Source organism: Pyrus communis, chromosome 5 (genome assembly GCF_963583255.1).
Source record: "Pyrus communis chromosome 5, drPyrComm1.1, whole genome shotgun sequence".
Lineage (NCBI taxonomy): Eukaryota > Viridiplantae > Streptophyta > Magnoliopsida > Rosales > Rosaceae > Pyrus > Pyrus communis.
In genome coordinates this window covers 5,228,046-5,245,593 of record NC_084807.1, presented here as the reverse complement: position 1 = coordinate 5,245,593, position 17,548 = coordinate 5,228,046, and the positions used below count along the sequence as shown (strand labels likewise).

At 35.0% G+C, this 17,548-nt stretch overlaps 1 protein-coding gene across 1 annotated transcript; it reads right to left on the bottom strand.

Moving 5' to 3' along the window:
- Positions 1-8,282: 8,282 nt before the first annotated feature.
- Positions 8,283-12,779, bottom strand: LOC137734802 (uncharacterized). Its single transcript, XM_068474084.1, has 6 exons — positions 12,438-12,779; positions 12,128-12,318; positions 11,940-11,985; positions 9,378-9,460; positions 9,168-9,284; positions 8,283-8,566 (listed from the first exon to the last, which is right to left on the bottom strand). The coding sequence occupies exons 1-6, from the start codon at positions 12,634-12,636 to the stop codon at positions 8,495-8,497; spliced, it is 708 nt and encodes a 235-aa protein (XP_068330185.1). The 5' UTR covers positions 12,637-12,779; the 3' UTR covers positions 8,283-8,494.
- Positions 12,780-17,548: the final 4,769 nt, after the last annotated feature.

Here is a 17,548-nt window from a genome sequence, read left to right as displayed (position 1 = left end):
TCTCCAATGATTGGGCTAAAAGCCAAATTTTTTAGCCCGAAAAATTTAGCTTTTAGCCCAGAAACAACTTTTCTGCTTCAACCGTTATAGCCTAAAATTTTAACCCGGGATTATTAAAGAATGAACTTAGGCTTTTTTTTTTTTTTGTTAACTTAATTTATTTTTTTTAAAAAAAAAAAATTGTAGACTATTGTAAATTAATTTTATGAATATTTTAACCTAAAAAAATTTAAATTCCGATAAATATTGGGTGGAGTCCACTTCGATTTCTGGGCTAAATTTTGGAGGGAATTTGGCATTGGTTTAGCATTTAGTATTTAGCCCAAAATTTCCCCTTGGGTTGGAGTGGTTGTGGGGGGAAATTTTGGGAGGTAATTTGATTTTTAGTCTACCATTGAAGTTGGTCTTAGATGACCAATAATACCCAATTCAAATGATTTTTTCGTAGTAATAATCTCCAAGTGAAGATAAAAAAAACTCGAACAGTTCTAACTATAAAATTTATTCGAAGAAACTACGTTTGTATGAGTCGCGATATGCGGGGAAATTCATGTATTATCCTTCCTATATTTTACATACATAAGCTGGGCTCCACCTAGTAGTTGAATAAAACAGACAAGGATGACAAAACAAAATAAACCAAAGTTTCGCGTGTCGTAGTATCCAATATTATGACACCTAATGTTTGATTTATTAGATTTGTTATCAGTCTTTGTCAGAATATACAAGTTGACCAATTACGAGTAAACATTTGGATAGAGAATAGTTCCCTCCACTCTCACGTGTATGATGTATCCTTCAACATAATGTGATACATCAAAGTGAATGGAGCTTCCAACTTACAATTTATATTTATCAATCAGTCGAATAGGAAATTAGTCATCTATTTGTAATCGAATAATTGATAAAAGATGCCGACAAAAGGCAAGAGCTTGATCAAAATATATTGGATCGAGAGATCCAAGCAACTTCAATCATTTACTTTACAACAACTACTCTATGCACTTAGGTATGATGTACGTGTAACTACTATATTCTACATATGATGTTACATGAGAGCATATGTAACTGTAGGACATCACATGTGAACAGATGTTAAGCACGAAACCTATTGAGAATAAGTGAAGTATAACTGTGAGGCTTTTATTTCTCGAGACTTTGGAGTAGTTAGCAAAGATTGGAGACTTTGGAGTGATATGTTTTAGTTTGTAAAAGCTACTGCTAAGGACTTACATGTTATGTTTAGCAGTCTCAGAGTAAAGAAGGAATTACATGTAAGGGGTTCAATTTCACCGTGACATTTTAATTCAATAATTCATAGTTATGTAAAGCTTATTAGATTGGGACATCATAATGAACACGTTGTATGTAAGTTGCTCTTTTCAAAGCCAAATATCGAGACTAAAAGGGAGGTAGTCATGAATAGATCGAGTGAGTACCTCTTTTTGTGGGTGAAGGACCATTTCAAATTGGGATATGTTGGAATGTGGCACACGAGCAAAATCAGGTCCTTGTCTTGCTCTTAACGTACACATTGGGTGTTGCGTGCCGGTGTCGTTCTTGCACGTTAGGCTGCCCATTTCAATGTTGCTCTCTGGGTGCTTGGTCGAAATTTTAACTCAAACAAAACAAGGCCATATTGGTTGTTCAGGGCAGACAAACAAGGCAGTCAAGAATCCAAACTTTAGATGTTCAATCTCTGTTGGTGGAGAACCTGGGAAACAAGCATATCGCTCTAGTTGCATTGCCACTACTGACCATATATAAATGATTGATGAAAACTATTTGCGCGTGTCTACGGAAATATCTTCGGTCCAATTTAATTTGATTACACGAGATGCGTACTTTCTTGAGTCTCCTGTATTTTGTCCCACGGCAAAGCTTTGTTGTGTAAATTTATTAGACCATGTGGTTTGGCCATTACTCAATCTCCTTGACAATTCATTCTACATTACTTAGGTTGGCATTTTTTTTTTTTTACAAAATTAGGTTTTGCATTTTAAGTGATCGTGGTTTTCTGTTTAACAAAATGGCTTTTTGCCATCTAAATTTTCCTCGTTTCTAACACACCTTGTAAACGAATGTTCCTTGCTATTTTTGAGTGTTGCATTATTATTCTTCACTACTTGTCAGGCTTTTTTTTTTTATCATCAAGAAAAAAAAATATTCGAACTTGGGATGCCTTTTAATATTTAAATGATAAATATTGATAAGACCAAATCCTAGAATGAACTATCCAATTACGAAGTACTCGTTGGAAATATGATTTAACTGATTCATTTATTTGATTGATGTGAAGACATAAATTAACCACATCAAATAGGAAAAGGACTTGGGGATTTTATACTCGCTATAATGGTTACCCTCAACGTTATGAGCAAATCATAGGGTACTTCAGATAACGTGGCATCGTCTGCCCCACATGAAAGAACGTGGCACTTGTCTGTCCTATGGGTACAAGGCCTTCGGGTCACTAACATATCAAAGGTGCTTTATACCCATATATAATATGTCATGTCACCGCCCCAATACCCGGGCCAATGGTGGTAGGAAGCCGACTCTTCAAATTTCTCCCTTGGCTGCCCAACGCTCCTATGCTCCTACCAACTGGGACCTTTAGGACTACTAGTAACTAGTCTGCGAAGATTGGTATGCACCATCACTAGCAAAACATTAAGGTTTGTCTGGTATGGCCTGAAACCACCCTCCCAGCTGCATGCTAGGGTTTAGGCCTATTAATAGCCAAGTCAAACAGAAAAAATGGTAGTTGCCACTTACTACTTAGAATTCTTAGTTTTTCTCGAACTATTTATTTGAATTGGGAATCGGAGGGCCTTTGGCAAACATCCTCCTTTTTTTTGGGGCGTTCGTCAATTAGGCTAGTAGTGTTTGTTGTCTTGTTGGTGTAATTTCGTCAATCTAGCCCACAATGGTCTTTTTTGTTAATGTTTCATAGTTTAGCAAAAGTATATGATTATGTTAATGGCCCGTGACCTTGAGAATATGATTAAAAAGTCGCCACGAGTCTTATCTTGAGTTTCATAAAGTAGTTCTAAACAAAGCCGCATAAAAATATAGATATTAAGAAAAGTATCAATTTCTTTTCTTTTCCAATGATAAAAGTAGCAATTTCTTCTCTTTTTTCATGTCCGATGCAACAAAGTACTTAGTTTTCTAGTTAATTACCTCCTTTATACCTTGGGTGGAGTGAATACTAACCTAAAAAAAAATTGAAAAAACCACTTAAATTACATCTACAAAAATCTCCTTCAAAATACATGCATATAGGGAGACTATATGCATATATTTTGACCAAAAAGTTGGGAAACTACGTACACGAAGAATATGAAAATTGAAAACTCAAAGATAATCTATAGCATGAAACAAGGCCCTAAACACAAGTTAATAAACAGATAATTGAGCACCTTTTATGATTGGAGAATGAGATTCCCTAAGCTAGCTTTATCTCAAAGTCAAGAAAGTTGAGAAATTGTCATAATTAAATTTCTATTACTCATATACTACTAAAGTCTAAAGTATATTATTGAAGCTGGTACTTAATTATATGGCTATCTCTTGATGTCGGTAGTGATATTGGAGGGTGCTTAAGTTCTCTAGCATGCCTATAAATAATATTGAAGTAAAATTCAATAGTTTTATTGTAGACCAATGTGTGAAGATTTAAAACGCTCACTATCATTACGCTTGACCAAACCGCAGTTTGATCTTTATTCTTTTCGTTGTGTTAGAGTAGAATCCTCATCTCCGGACTCCAAGAAGGGAGGGGTTTTGGTTAAAATATAATAAAATATTTGCAAATATGTAAGGTGGCATTTGAGCTCTTGTACACATGAATATCGCGTGAAAAAGAGTACTGTGAATTGTTTCTCTCTTCAGATTTATAGTACATTCCTTCAAATGCTCGTTCCAAACTGTATGTTGTATTTATTTTTCTTGCTAGTCTATATTGGAAAATGCATGTTTCTTTATACAATAATTGATCAAAATACTCTCATCAAATTCCTATTAGATGTTTTCATTATACGTTACTAACAGACGTCCACACACTTTGTGTGTGTGAACATTTTTTATTTTTGTTTTTAAAAGGGGAAGGAGATAGGGAGAAAGAGAACGTGGGATTGGGAGAGAGTTTTTTTTTTTTTTTTTTAGATATGCTAGGATTACATATATGTGAGGCTTTAAAAAAACGCAAATTTGGTTTGTGCAAAATTACATTACAGCCCATGATTTTATTTGTAATAGAAGACTATATTGTCTTTCACCTTGATTGACTAAGAGAGTTTTGTTAATGGATCATGTTAGAGAAACCAATTTCTAAACAAATGAGAAACCAAATGATATGTCACTAATAGGAAATACACACGCTGATCAACATTTAAGTAACAGTCCAATCATCAACAACCACATAATTTGGTTTACAAAATTTGGTTAAAATTTGTGTCACCCTAGCATTACCCTTTGTTAATAGGTAGTTTAGATATATCGGGTATCTATATAGGGATGTTACTTAGTATGAATAATTTAGGGAGACTAATTTTTTAAACCAAATTTACAAATCACATTATGTGTCATCAATAAAAAATAAACACATTAATCAACACGTAAGTAATAATTCAATCATCTATATTCAAATAATTTAATTTTTAAATTTAGTATTCATAACATTACCTTAATATTCTCTCTTCATTAATTTACCAAACACGAGGACTGCTTGCCGGACGCACGATCCACATACTTTTATAATGACTCACCTTCCACTTCTTAATCATCTTTCTATTTACAAAAAAAAAATTCATAAAAATCATTTTGTAAAAAATCGATTTAATCTAAAATTATTTAGCCATTTAATTATCATGAAATTGCAATATTTCTTGCAACATTATGATTACCAATTTGTTTGATCAATTTCCGACGTGACTAATGTTTCGTAAGAACGATCCATAAAATTAATAGAACTTGAACAAATAAGCCGTTCATGTCATTAAATTTTAAGTAAACAATATACGTATATATATGTAACAGTACGTAGTTCGTTTTGCCCTTTTGCGACAAAAAATTAGGAAGATTGTACATCCTTAATTACAATTAACATGTATGGTTTTTAATGTCATAAAGGATCATCTTTGCAATCTTTAATGTCATAAAAATAAAAACTATTGATCAAAACAAGAGGGAATTGGATAATACTAACAATTACCGAAGAATTCTCCTGCATGGGTCGTTATCTTCACATGCTCTGAAGGTACAGGTGTCCTGCATTGAATTGAATCTATCGTGCATGTATGTCCAAGAAAGAAAGAATGTTACAAGGGAGCCCACGTGCATCTGGTTCTGCATGGCGACACATTGCGTTCCTTCCCTTGGCTTCGAAAGTTATCCAACGTGTCCAAGCCCATGCATGCTGCGACCGATAGCAACAAGTAGAATAACTAGATTATAGTAGTAAGTTGCGACCATTTTTATATTTTAGATACGTTGAAAATATTGCTCGAATAACGAAAGAAATGTCATCTTTGCTTTGTACTTTGTTCTGCTCGAAAAAAAATAGAGAGAATGAATGCAACAATTTCCTAAATATGAATGGAATGAAATTAAGATTAATAAACCGTCAATGATATTGATTATTCACAGCGAGAAAAATAAAACATAAAAATTAAAATGAAAACGTGTGGAGGCTATTTAACAATGATTTTTCAGACATGCATGCCATATCATATTTGGATGAGTGTGGAAAGCCGTAATACAAGAATAATTATTTACATATGTCCATTAACATATGGACAAATGCATCGGAGTGGAGAAAACAAAGTTGGTTATGTTAGGTAATCGGTCTAATTTTCTTACAATTCCATGCAGCTTTGCCCCTCTCAATTACTCAAATCATTCTCTAGGGTTTCAACTTTCAGCAAAACTCCATCTCCAAGAAGCCAGAAAATCATTTCCTCCATGACACTTTGGTCCTTCGGAATTATCCAGAAACGTACCCAGCTGGGGTTGGTCTTCCAAGGAGAATAATTGGGTCAGAATTTGTGGCTTTTTTGGGAAACAAAATCTCATCGCAATCCCACAAGGATTGTTGGTTTTTTTAGAGAGATTTAGAGGTGGGAAGGGATGAGGGATTAGAATCCTAGGTTATGGATAGAGATTTTGGTGTTAAAAATGAAAGAGAATCTGTGAGGTTGGGTCCATAAAATACATCTCACTTGGGTGTTTGTTACTGTCTAGTTCTGTTCAAGGGAATATGCCATATATTTATTTATCATCTGTGACCCCAACTAAAACCAGTCACTTTTCATCAGGTTGTCTTGGGGATTCTTCTTTTTGTTTTCAAGTGAGCAGTTGCATATAACTATAGAGAATGTGCATATACAGGATACGCACGTGGTATTTTCTGTAGGAACAGTAACCTAGAAACTAGAAGAATATAGAAGGTTAACAAAAAAACAAAAAGTTGCATAATTTAATAGAAATGAAATAGAAAAACATAATCTGCACAAGCGAACTATTACTTGAATAATACTAACCAAGTAGAACACTAAACTTATCGAAAACATAAGTTAACAGATTAAGCTCACAAACCATGTAAGTATCAAAATTACAATTCAGTAAACACAAGTATCTAACTTATCCTATAGAAGCAGTCGAAAAAGAAGCCATATCAAACTCCACAATAGAGCTCCTTTCTCTATAGAGATCAAAGATGATGAAGTCATCAATCTTCTATAGCAATCCTTCTCCTCTTTGACAAAACCTTCAATGCTGAAATCAATAACAAGCCTTTTATTCAATATAAAGTGCGTGTTCTGTGAGAGCAGAGGTCTACCATACATACACACTCAATCCACTTGTCTCTTCTATTAGAATCCAAGTGGAACACTGGCAAGAAATCTTTGTCCAACAATGAGTGCATAACCTAGCTAGGATGGAAACCGAATTTCAATCGGCATAACTTCTAGAACAATTCAAAGCCTCTTTCTATTAGACTTATTTGCACCAATTTAAATCATAATAGTCGGCTATAACATACATTCTCATACTCATATTCTAATACATTAGACTTTGTCACCCTGACATGGTATGAGCTAAGGGCTTTTTTATGTCTAAGTTAGACTTAGAGAATGAAAGCGAATCGAAAAGCTTGAGTTTCTTGGTAGAAGAACAATTACTTATTTATGAATCGAAGGTCATGTCCTTATATACTAGTAAGATTAAACTTAAAGATGATTCAATAGGGCACAAGTGACATGGGATTGGTTAATTGGTTTAATTCTTATAAAGAATGATCATATTCATCAAGTCAATTAGTCGTTTGACTTTGAGAGACATGACAAGTGACGTCACTAAGATTCTCATATGGGAAAGACTCTTAATCACATCGAAGATCATATAGAGCTTGTTGGGAAGAGTTTTTAAATGGCTGAAAACATTTTTGGTGAAATTATTTTGGAACAATCCTCAATAAAAATGCATCATAAGAAAGCACTTTTCTGGAAGAATCACATATATAACAGATGTTTCTTGCAAAAAGCACTTCAAGTACTTTTAAAACTCAAAAACGTTTTGTCTAAAAAAAATTTAAAGCAATTCCACACAGGCCAGTCTATAGGGATTGTCTTCCCATCACTGATTCTGCGTGATCATTTATTCAATCGGTTGGGCTTATCCTCTCACCAGGCACTGCTGGGCTTGAGAACTAATTTACCATTTTTGTGCTAATACTTGTATATGTGGAATTGTAGATTGTTTTTCTTTCCTAACAATACCAAAAAAATTTTAGTCAGTGCTTTTGGGTAGGTGAGTTATATTTATTTATTCGATTGCTTTTTTCCCTTAATTAAGATTTGCTTAATCCTCGTTAAAAAAAAAATTTGTTTAGTTAGTTATGTAAGTGACAACTTACAATCACTATAGCTGGAAATGGATCATGTTTCTAGCTAGGAAAGTTGAACAATTTAAGGTGCACTTAGAAATGCTTTTAAAATGACTAAAAACATTTTTGATGAAAATGTTTTTAAAATCAAATCCATAGTAAAAATTTTAAGTGGAACCTAAAAAAGCACTTGAAGTGTTTCCTACAAGAAACGCATATCTGATGCTTTTGGAACCCAAAATCAATTTGACCATAAGCTTTCAGTCATTTTGAAATACACTTACAAACACACCCTTAAACTAAAGGGCTGACGGTGCTGGTAAACTGAAGGAACCAGCCACTGATGTAATTCATGCAAAGTCTGGTATCCTAAACTAAGTTACCAAAGACGTTGATAACGCAATCTAGCTAGGGCAATAAATAAGAACATACATTTCTTTGATACATTTACTTGACCATTTTCCTTCCTCAAACAAACCAAACTAGTGAGATAATAAAATCAAGTGTTGGCAGACAGGATTCTCACTGCGTATAATACAACTGCTAACATAATGGATCAACACAAGAAGCCAAAAGAACTCGCAAGTGCTACCATCTACAACTTCATATCTCGCCAGTTCCAAGAGGCTGCCTTGATCTATCACCAGAAGCCCAGGCTCGATAATCCCTCACAAGCTGCACAAACCACGATATTAAAACCATATGACCCTCTCCAACATACAGTATAAGAATTACGATATTGCAGTAAACCCTAATGCTGATCTTACAATTTTTATGATCAAATAGGTAACCATTGAGTTTGAGTTTATGAGGTTATATAATCAAATGCTACATGATATGCGAAAACGCCATTTCAGTTTGCATGGGAAACCCGGTCACGCTACATATCCTGCTCCACTCTAAATATCAAATTTCAAAGGCAAGTTTTGAGAGGTTTTTGAGAAAGCTGTTCACAAGATATACTATATGTGAAGACAGCCCAAGAACATACAACATCATGCGTCAACTCTTAAAGCAGAAAACTTATGCTCAACTCACCCATAAAAAATTAAAGAAAAAAGCTAGCAATCCACTTAGAGAAAGATAAGGTTTGAACGTATTGTAATTTACCTATCTAAAATGGAAAATTTTCAAGATGATTTTATTTTTCTTTGCAATCTAAAAAGTACAATAAATACTTCAGAGGCCATGGTTACATATGTTACAAAAAACATTCGAAGAAAATACAAACAGAAGAACAAACTGAACAAACAGCATTGAAGAAATGTCCACTAACCTGTGACATAAACCTGGGAAGCATAATTCTTAGTACTTGTTCAAGGACTTGGGTCCCAGATGATTCAATAGCTTGCACTGGGATTGCACGAAATGCAAAAGGAATCTCAATGCTAACCTAAATTTCACAAAACAATCCACATAAGTTCCCGGACATAGTAAAATATCAACAAGCATAGTTATGCAGCAATAAAAAAAGATCTTATGCCACCTCAATGACAGTATCTGATTTGAGTTCTTGTCGTGAGGAGTTGGTTTGGCTGCTAGCACACGATATTTGGTTCACCATAAAAGCTGCATTCCCATACCAAATCAATGTCAAAGAACTCCTGAAAAAGCATAAATCAAATGACTCAACATAATGATTGACTTCTCTAGTAGAAAAGAAACTCTTAATAGCAATTTTTTGAATCGCCTGGAAAGAAAACCAAATTCAATTGCACACTACCACAGCCACCATCCTTGTGCAGTCATTGGCACAGCCTGGCAGCTGTAACAACTGTGCAAAAGCAAACATACAAAGAAAATTTGTGCAGACGAAATTTATAGGGTGGTGCTATCCACACACCCCATTTTCCTTCCACACACCCTCTGTTAATTTATGTCCTTTGATCCTCTTCAATTCATTCGACCTATGGTAAAAAATTGACAGGAGTATGGGGAAGGTTAAAAAAAGGTGTGTGGATAGCACCACCCAACTTATACAATAGATAACCACAAATAATCACTTATCCATTCTCAAATCTATGAAAAAGATTGGAAATTGGTCGTCGTAGAAGGATTCAAAGGGGCGGTAGTGCTGGAATAGAAATACTTGGGTGTGCTGGTATAGAAAATTTTAGAGTGTCAAAGACCAGAAAGCCCTTGCTTATAAACCCCTTATGCTCTCTCTCTGTCTCCACCAACTCTACCACCGATAAAAAATGGGTTCTCACCATTGGAGTAGCCTCTGATCATTGAGTACCAGGTGGAGACCAAGACCCATGTCTATATCTACCTATCACTCCCACTATGTTTCTCTCTCCTCCATCCAATTCATTTTCCCATTACACATCTACGATTCTCTCAATAGTTTTCTTAAATGACCTACCTTAGAAAAATCCTCTCTCTATGCAACTCTAACTCTCTCACTGAATTGGAGTCGATCCTGACTAGTTCTAGGTTAAATCTCCAATCGATTTGAGTTTGTCCTTCCTTTTGGGGATCTTCTTGCTTGTGACTGCTTAAGTTTTAGGTTTTGCTGATAGTAACATTGTGGATGGTGGTGAGTGTAAAATATCAACAATATTAACAATACTGTGAACATATAGACGGCATATTGAACATATATCAATAACTATAGCAACACATTTTGACAATATCAATTACCATTATCAACAACATTGTAAACATATGGACGGTATACCTACATTATGAACATCCTATCAACAATATCTACCCTATATATCAATACTATATCTATGATATCTACACTAAATCAACACTAAATCTATGTAGGGGTACTTTAGACATTTCACTCCTTCAATATTATGTTGTTCGTGCAGTTCATGTCAATATTTCGATTTCCACAATCAGTAATTGTAATTTTTCTATAACGGCCAATTTCCCAAAAAGATTAAGCATCAAAGCACACGGAGGGTAAATAATTGGATTCCAATACGGAGGGGTACACACACACACACCCACACACATATAGATTTGTAAACAGATCTGTACAAAGACCTCCACAAGCTTAAGCATCAATGCACCCACTTCAGTAGTAGATGCATTACCTTTTCAATTCAAATGTGAAAAAGATTATTTGTAGTCAATGCACCTTACCACAGAAATAGATAAGGATATAAATGTGACAACTACATCTGATTTAAAGGTTCCATTGAGCTCATTCAGTTATGAAACTGATCCAAGTTTAAGCTCAACTCAGTAAGTTTAACAACCAAAGCCCAAGGTTCGCTACTCTTAGCTTGTCAGGCCTAGGAGACACTAAGGGCTGTCCTAAACAATTCTACCATTACATACTTGAGTCATACTCTACCATTACATACTTGAGTCAATATATTCCAAATTGACATCCAGAATTTGTAATTTTACCAATCTCACAATGATTGAATCAATGAAAAGAAAATAAGAGGAACACCTCTTTTTACCAAAAGTGTAACCATCCAGTTTGTTTCCTCCCTAGTAAATACTTATCCCAATATTTACTTCCGACCGTGCCTCGACAAATTCAAAATTCAGTCATTTACATCCCACCGTGCCTTAACCAATTCAAACCTAGACATTTGAGCTCAAATGATCTTGAGCTTGGTTATGCATGTACCCAACCAAGGTCCAACAAACACAATTCTTTCATTGTTACTTAATAGAAAAACTTTGTGACACATCAAAAGGTTAGAGGGTAACTGGTAAAACTGCAAATGAACTCAATTCTTTCATTGTTACTTAATGATAGACTATAGTAGGTACTCATCAGACCACGAATTAGTTAGTTAACCTTAAAACTTGATCTGTTTCTTGTGAAACAACTGGTTGGAATTAAGCAGGCAATCTCAAATTACTTTTTTGTAGCTCAGTGATAAGATTTTTCCACAATAACCCAATTAGAGTGCACTTAAATGTTTTGAGCCCTAAAGTGTAGTTTTCAATATTGAAGCACTACAGCTATAGCAACTTGCCGAAATCATCTCTAAAAATAGTACGTCTACGGTTCTAATTGTTTCAAAACATATTCTCATTCTTCATATGCCATAAGATTAAGTAAACATTTTCTCACCGTCAAACTTGTCATTCTGCGCAACTGCAATCGGCGAACCATCCAGCTGTAAGCAAGAAACAGAAGCAAAAGGGCTCATTAAATATTCACAATTCAATTCCATTCAATTCAATTCCTTCCATTGCGCTTACGGATTAGTAAACGTGCCATAACGAAAATGAGACAGTTACAAACACAAACACACGCACCTTGCAGGACAAGAGCTTAATGCAACAGCCATTGGGCTGCTCTTCGACTTTAACAAGAAGAACAGGGCAAACCTCAAACGCAAAGAACTTGAACCTATACACATAGCACCTGAATGTATTCGCATCCACTCTCTCGATCCTCTCCGCGTCCAAAACCGAGTACTGACTCGCCGGCAAGCTCATATACTCACCTGAAAACCCAACAACCACAAAACCCTAATTACACGAAATCAAAAAAATTCGTCGAATATTGAGAAATCAAAGCAATGATATTGCATGGAAAGAATCCGAAACATCATTCTAACATTACTTAGAGGACGCTGGAGCTGCGGAACCGAAACGGACTCGGTTCGGCGGGCGACGAATCGGGCTTTTGGGGTCGAATCGGCCGAAACGCGAACCGAAAGGACATGGTTGAGCTTGAGGAGTCTCGGAGACGTACCGGTCCTGTGGCCTTCGTAGGGACACGAAATCGAACCGAATTTTATAGAGAATGAGCTCAGTGCCATCTTCTCTGTTTTTATATATGAACAAATATTTTTTAATTTTTCTTTTCCCCAAAAAGTAGGGAAAATAGTTGTATACAAGGCAGAGGAAGAGGAAGAAGAAGAAGCAGCGGTTGGGTTGGGTGGAGGATAATAGGATAACACAAAAAATCAACATGTAGTTCCAAAATTCCTGATGTGCTGCTTATACTTCCTTATTATTTTCCATGAAAATGATGTTTTTATGAAGTCAAAACATTTTTGGTGTGTGTGCAAAATTAAGAGATATAACGAAGATTTTATGACATTTGGAAGTCAAAAGTAATTTTTTTTTAATTGGTATCTTAAACAATGTTAAATATACTCTACATTTTAAATAACTTGTACGCCCTAATATGCAATGATAATTTTGACCTAAACAAAAGGAGCACCACCAGAAAATGGAAGACATGGCCGGCCACCACCAGTTAACACCACCCTATCTGGATGGGAAGGAACAAAGCTTCCCATTTGGGGATTAAGGTCACTTGACCATCTCGTATTGCGCTGAACCCTGCAGGTGTTTGTCATAGCAATAGAAGCAAGGGCAAGTAGGATGGTGAAACAATCCATTATGCGGGTAAAGGCCCATGTGGATTAGGATTGTTTTCAATATAATGTTCAGAAAAGTATGGAAGCGACGATTGCTCGTATTGCCTGGGAAAGGGATGATGAGCTCCACTGTGCATGCGGGACCCAAAAGCATCACCATATTTAGGATAATTGTTTGAATTATGCACAAAACAGTATGGATTGTCAGTATAAAATGTAAAGTTTATGTTGAGAGTGTAGTGTGAGGATATTATTCGAAGTAATATGGAATACATTAAGATAAATTTTAATTAAAAATGTAAATTTGAAGTATATTGAGTATGATAAATTTTCATTGAAAATGCAGCTTCTTTCCCCCCTCATTCTCTCCCTTCTCTCTCGTCCCACTTTCGTCTGTCTCGAACAACCACAAAGTCAACACCTCAATTTCCTAAGCATATCGATCACTTTCCTCTTGTCACCACCAACGTAGCCTTGGGCTCTGTTTCGCGAAACTTGAACACTAAGTCGTTGAGTCAAAGGCTCTGACACGGAGCACTTTCCTGGTGAGTTTCCACCGTTTTCCAACAAAGGTAAGTTCTGAAACCACACCAATATATTCCTTGCGCCGTATAGATGAACCTTCATAAATGCAACACTTTCCCATTCACAAGCTTTCTTTCCCATATCCCATATCCAAACGTAGTCGAAGAGTCAAATTATATGGTTCAAAAGTTATCTTTTGAAGAAAAAGCTAGCTTAAAATTTTCCTGATACCTCTAAACAATCTCTATTAACGAAGCCACATTAATAACTACACAATCTTAAAGTAGACCAAGTTTACGTAAAAAAGCATCTCCAATGTAGAGAGGTAATTTTGAGATGTAAAAATTACATTGCCATTTCACTTTACATCTTCTGGATTTGTAAGTTTGAAATCTCATTTGTTGTTTTCATCGAGCTGTGCTTAGAAAAAGAAGTCTCTGCCAAAGGGGCTTCGATGCTTAAGTCATAAATAATTTGAGAGGAAAAAAAAAAAAAAAACTTAAGAGAGTTCTGAGACGTAAGTGGTGATGATCGGTTTTCTCCTTTGAGTTGCCTATTTATAGAGATCTAAACCCTAGCAGGCAGCTGAGAAGGATGGTACATTGCATGCCACACTAGGCAAACCTTAATGTTATGCTAGTAATATTGTAAACCAGTCTCAGCAATTGGCAGTCCTAATCGGAAGAGGATCCGGTCTGGATATCTCCCATCAAAGCCCCAGGATCAAGTGATCTGGACTGTTGAAATTAGATTCAACGGCTACAAACAGGGGATTCCTCTAAAAGTTATAATAATTGTAACCATTGGATCAAATTTCAACGGTCCGGATCACTTGATCTTAGGCCTTTGATGGGAGAGATCCGGACCGGATCCTTTTCCCTCTTAATCTATCTCTCTCTCCTCTCTGGTCCTTTTTTCTCTCTCTTCTTTGAGAAATTTTTAGTTGTGACGGGAACACAGATGGTACACCACGTGTTTTTATCTCTCTTTGCACACCCAAGAAAACAATACAAAGTCCTAATCCAACAAGGCCTATCAGAATAAGAAATTAGGGGTTTACAATTTTTTATTTATTTCTTTATGGTAATTGGGTTTACAATTGAGTTTTACGACTCTCTGCAAAACTCTTGCTTGATTACGAATTTAATAATTAACAATTGCGAGTGGTTTCTTGAAAATGAATTCAATTAATCATTCTAAGTGCTTGAATACGTTTCACGTGATAATGGAAGATAGTTTGTTGTGCCCAACCTAAAGATCGATCAAAGCAAATGGGGCCTGAAAGAAATAGGCATTTATATACAAAGAAATTAAGAGAATGCATGAAGCAGCAGCTCATAATTTGGAGCCGTTGGGGTGAGCAACCATGATTGCTAAAGAGAGATCAAATTTGTTTGTTTTTTCTTTTCAATATAATTTGGGTATTGTTGTTGGAACATGGAAGTTGATTTCTTGGGTTTTTTTGGTTGGATGAAGAAGGAGTTTACTAGTTCAGGGGTTTGGGATGAGGGACGAAAGAGTGATCATGTTAAAAGTATAATCATCATCTCCAGATTCTTCTCCTTAATATATATATATATATATATATATATATAGAATTACTATTCTAACTCTCTAATCAAAAGCAAACATAAATAAAAGATATGAGCAATAATGTAATTCAAACAACCAAAATTTTGTTTTTTTTAAACATCACCTGCATGTAATTCTTACATATATATCTCTAATTAAAAAATATAAAAAACAAACCTCTATTCTCTTCTCTTTATCCCCACTTCCACGTTCTCTCTCGCTCTCTTCTTCTATCATATGCTAGTTATATTTAAATTCCCATCAAATATGGGTTATCTAATACCCTATATATTGTAAGCATTGTATACACATTTGATTAAGGAATAATATTTCTGCTAACTACGTCCTAGGGTTCTCTTTTCTCTCCCCAACGTCAACCTCTTTTTTTTCCCTATCATCCCTGCGTCTAGGTCTAGGGCTTTTTTCCTTTCAACATTATGTCTTCCTCTTCTTCTTCTCCTTCCCTCCCCGGTCCCAACACCACCCACTTTCTCAAACTCACCGAGTCCAATTACCTTGTTTGGCTTCGCCAGATGAAGCCATTCCTTGTTACAAAGCAACAGATGCCGCCCCTGGACTCCTTATCCCCAATCCTGCTTATCCTCTTTGAATATTCATCAAGACTACCTGGCGGTTAGTTATCTTACTAGTGCTATCTCTGAATCCGTATTATCTCCCACCATTGGTTATGACATAATGACACAACGCATGCCGTTTGGAATTGTTTAAGGAATAATATTTCTACAGATCTGATTTTGGCATGTTTTAATTAAATTCCAGCCAAACACTGAATTGCAATTTTCGTTCTTCAGTCTCATGAATTTAGACACTGCATTATAGTTTCTGTTTTATTATAATCAAATAATCACGTCTAATATTTGTTTTAGTATTATGAAGGAGTCTGAAACCACCGCATTGCAGTTTCTATTTTATTATAATCAAATTAATCACCCAAAATATTTTTTCTCCCAAAAAAATAATCAAATTAATCACGTCTAATAAATAAAAAATTGTAACATGAATTTGACATATTGCCAATATTGTAACATGTTATTGATTTAATAAAAAAAAATACCATTTTTATTAATTATTTTGGCAATTGGCTATGCCTTTCAAATAACCCAAATCAATTTTTATTTATGTCAAATTTATGTTTATAGTTTACTAGCAGTCTATAGACTCTATACATGCTACACTTGTGATTGAGATTGGAAAAAAATAATAGAATAAAGGAATAAATAATTTACTTGGTTTTATTAATATTTTTTGGCATTTGGCAATGCCTTTTATTTACAGTATTGTAGGGATCGATAAAAAAATTGAAGAGGATATTAATTTTTGCTCTATTTTATTTTATGGGATTTCATTTTTGTTTACCATAGTTAATTAGAATTGTAGTTAGCTTGGATATATAACCCTTTTCCCAAGTTATGTAGAAGAACACAAAATGGAGACCTGTATTTTTATAGGGTTCGCGCATAAGAGAACACACCCAAAACCCTAGCTCTCTCGATTCGACCTTGAACAAGGACGAAATCCAAGGTTGACTCTTCTTGTTACTGTGAGTGCTGAATTTCCTCTAGTTATACTACACGCGTAAGTTCTTATGTATACCATAATCTTTATTTTATGCAGATATCATACGTACGTATACATATATTTCATGTTGAGTGGTATGAATTTATCATATTTGTTTGAAACAACAAATTTGTTTTTCTAAGTAATTTTGTTAGCATAGAACTAGCCAAAGACATCACATTTTCTTTTCTAATTGATTTTGATTACTATAAATTCGGTATTTAATTTTTTTTTTTCTTGTTAGGGTTGAGAAACATGAGAAATCTTAATCAGCAAGTCGAAGTTGAGATTTTCAATCATATCAAGTCAGTGAGTTTGGATGCCTTTTAGTTATTATGATATTTGATATCTGAATGTGTTTCCCTTGTATTTGAAATCACTGAATCTGGAGAAGAATGGCTTAAAATTGAAATGGTGTTAAGACACCATTTTTCAGAAACTAACTTGACCTTTGCCTTGACCAGTTTTTTTTAACCCACAGGACCTCCGATGGTCCTGAAACCCTAGCAAGTAACCCTAGCTAGACCAGCTTTTTCATTTTTTCTGTAGAATTATAAATTTACACATGATATATTATAATTGATCATTCTTCCCCCAGGTGTTATGAGGGATGGCTTGAGGGACACCTTCCACTTATTTAAGTTATGGAGTTTTTCTATTTTACCTGATA

Coding starts and splice junctions, on each gene's coding strand:
- LOC137734802 (XM_068474084.1), bottom strand. CDS start 12,636: ATGGCACTGAGCTCATTCTCTATAAAATTCGGTTCGATTTCGTGTCCC. Junction 9,285..9,377: donor AATCAGATACTGTCATTGAG/GTGGCATAAGAT, acceptor TGTGAAATTTAG/GTTAGCATTGAGATTCCTTT. Junction 8,567..9,167: donor TTCCCAGGTTTATGTCACAG/GTTAGTGGACAT, acceptor TGGTTTGTGCAG/CTTGTGAGGGATTATCGAGC.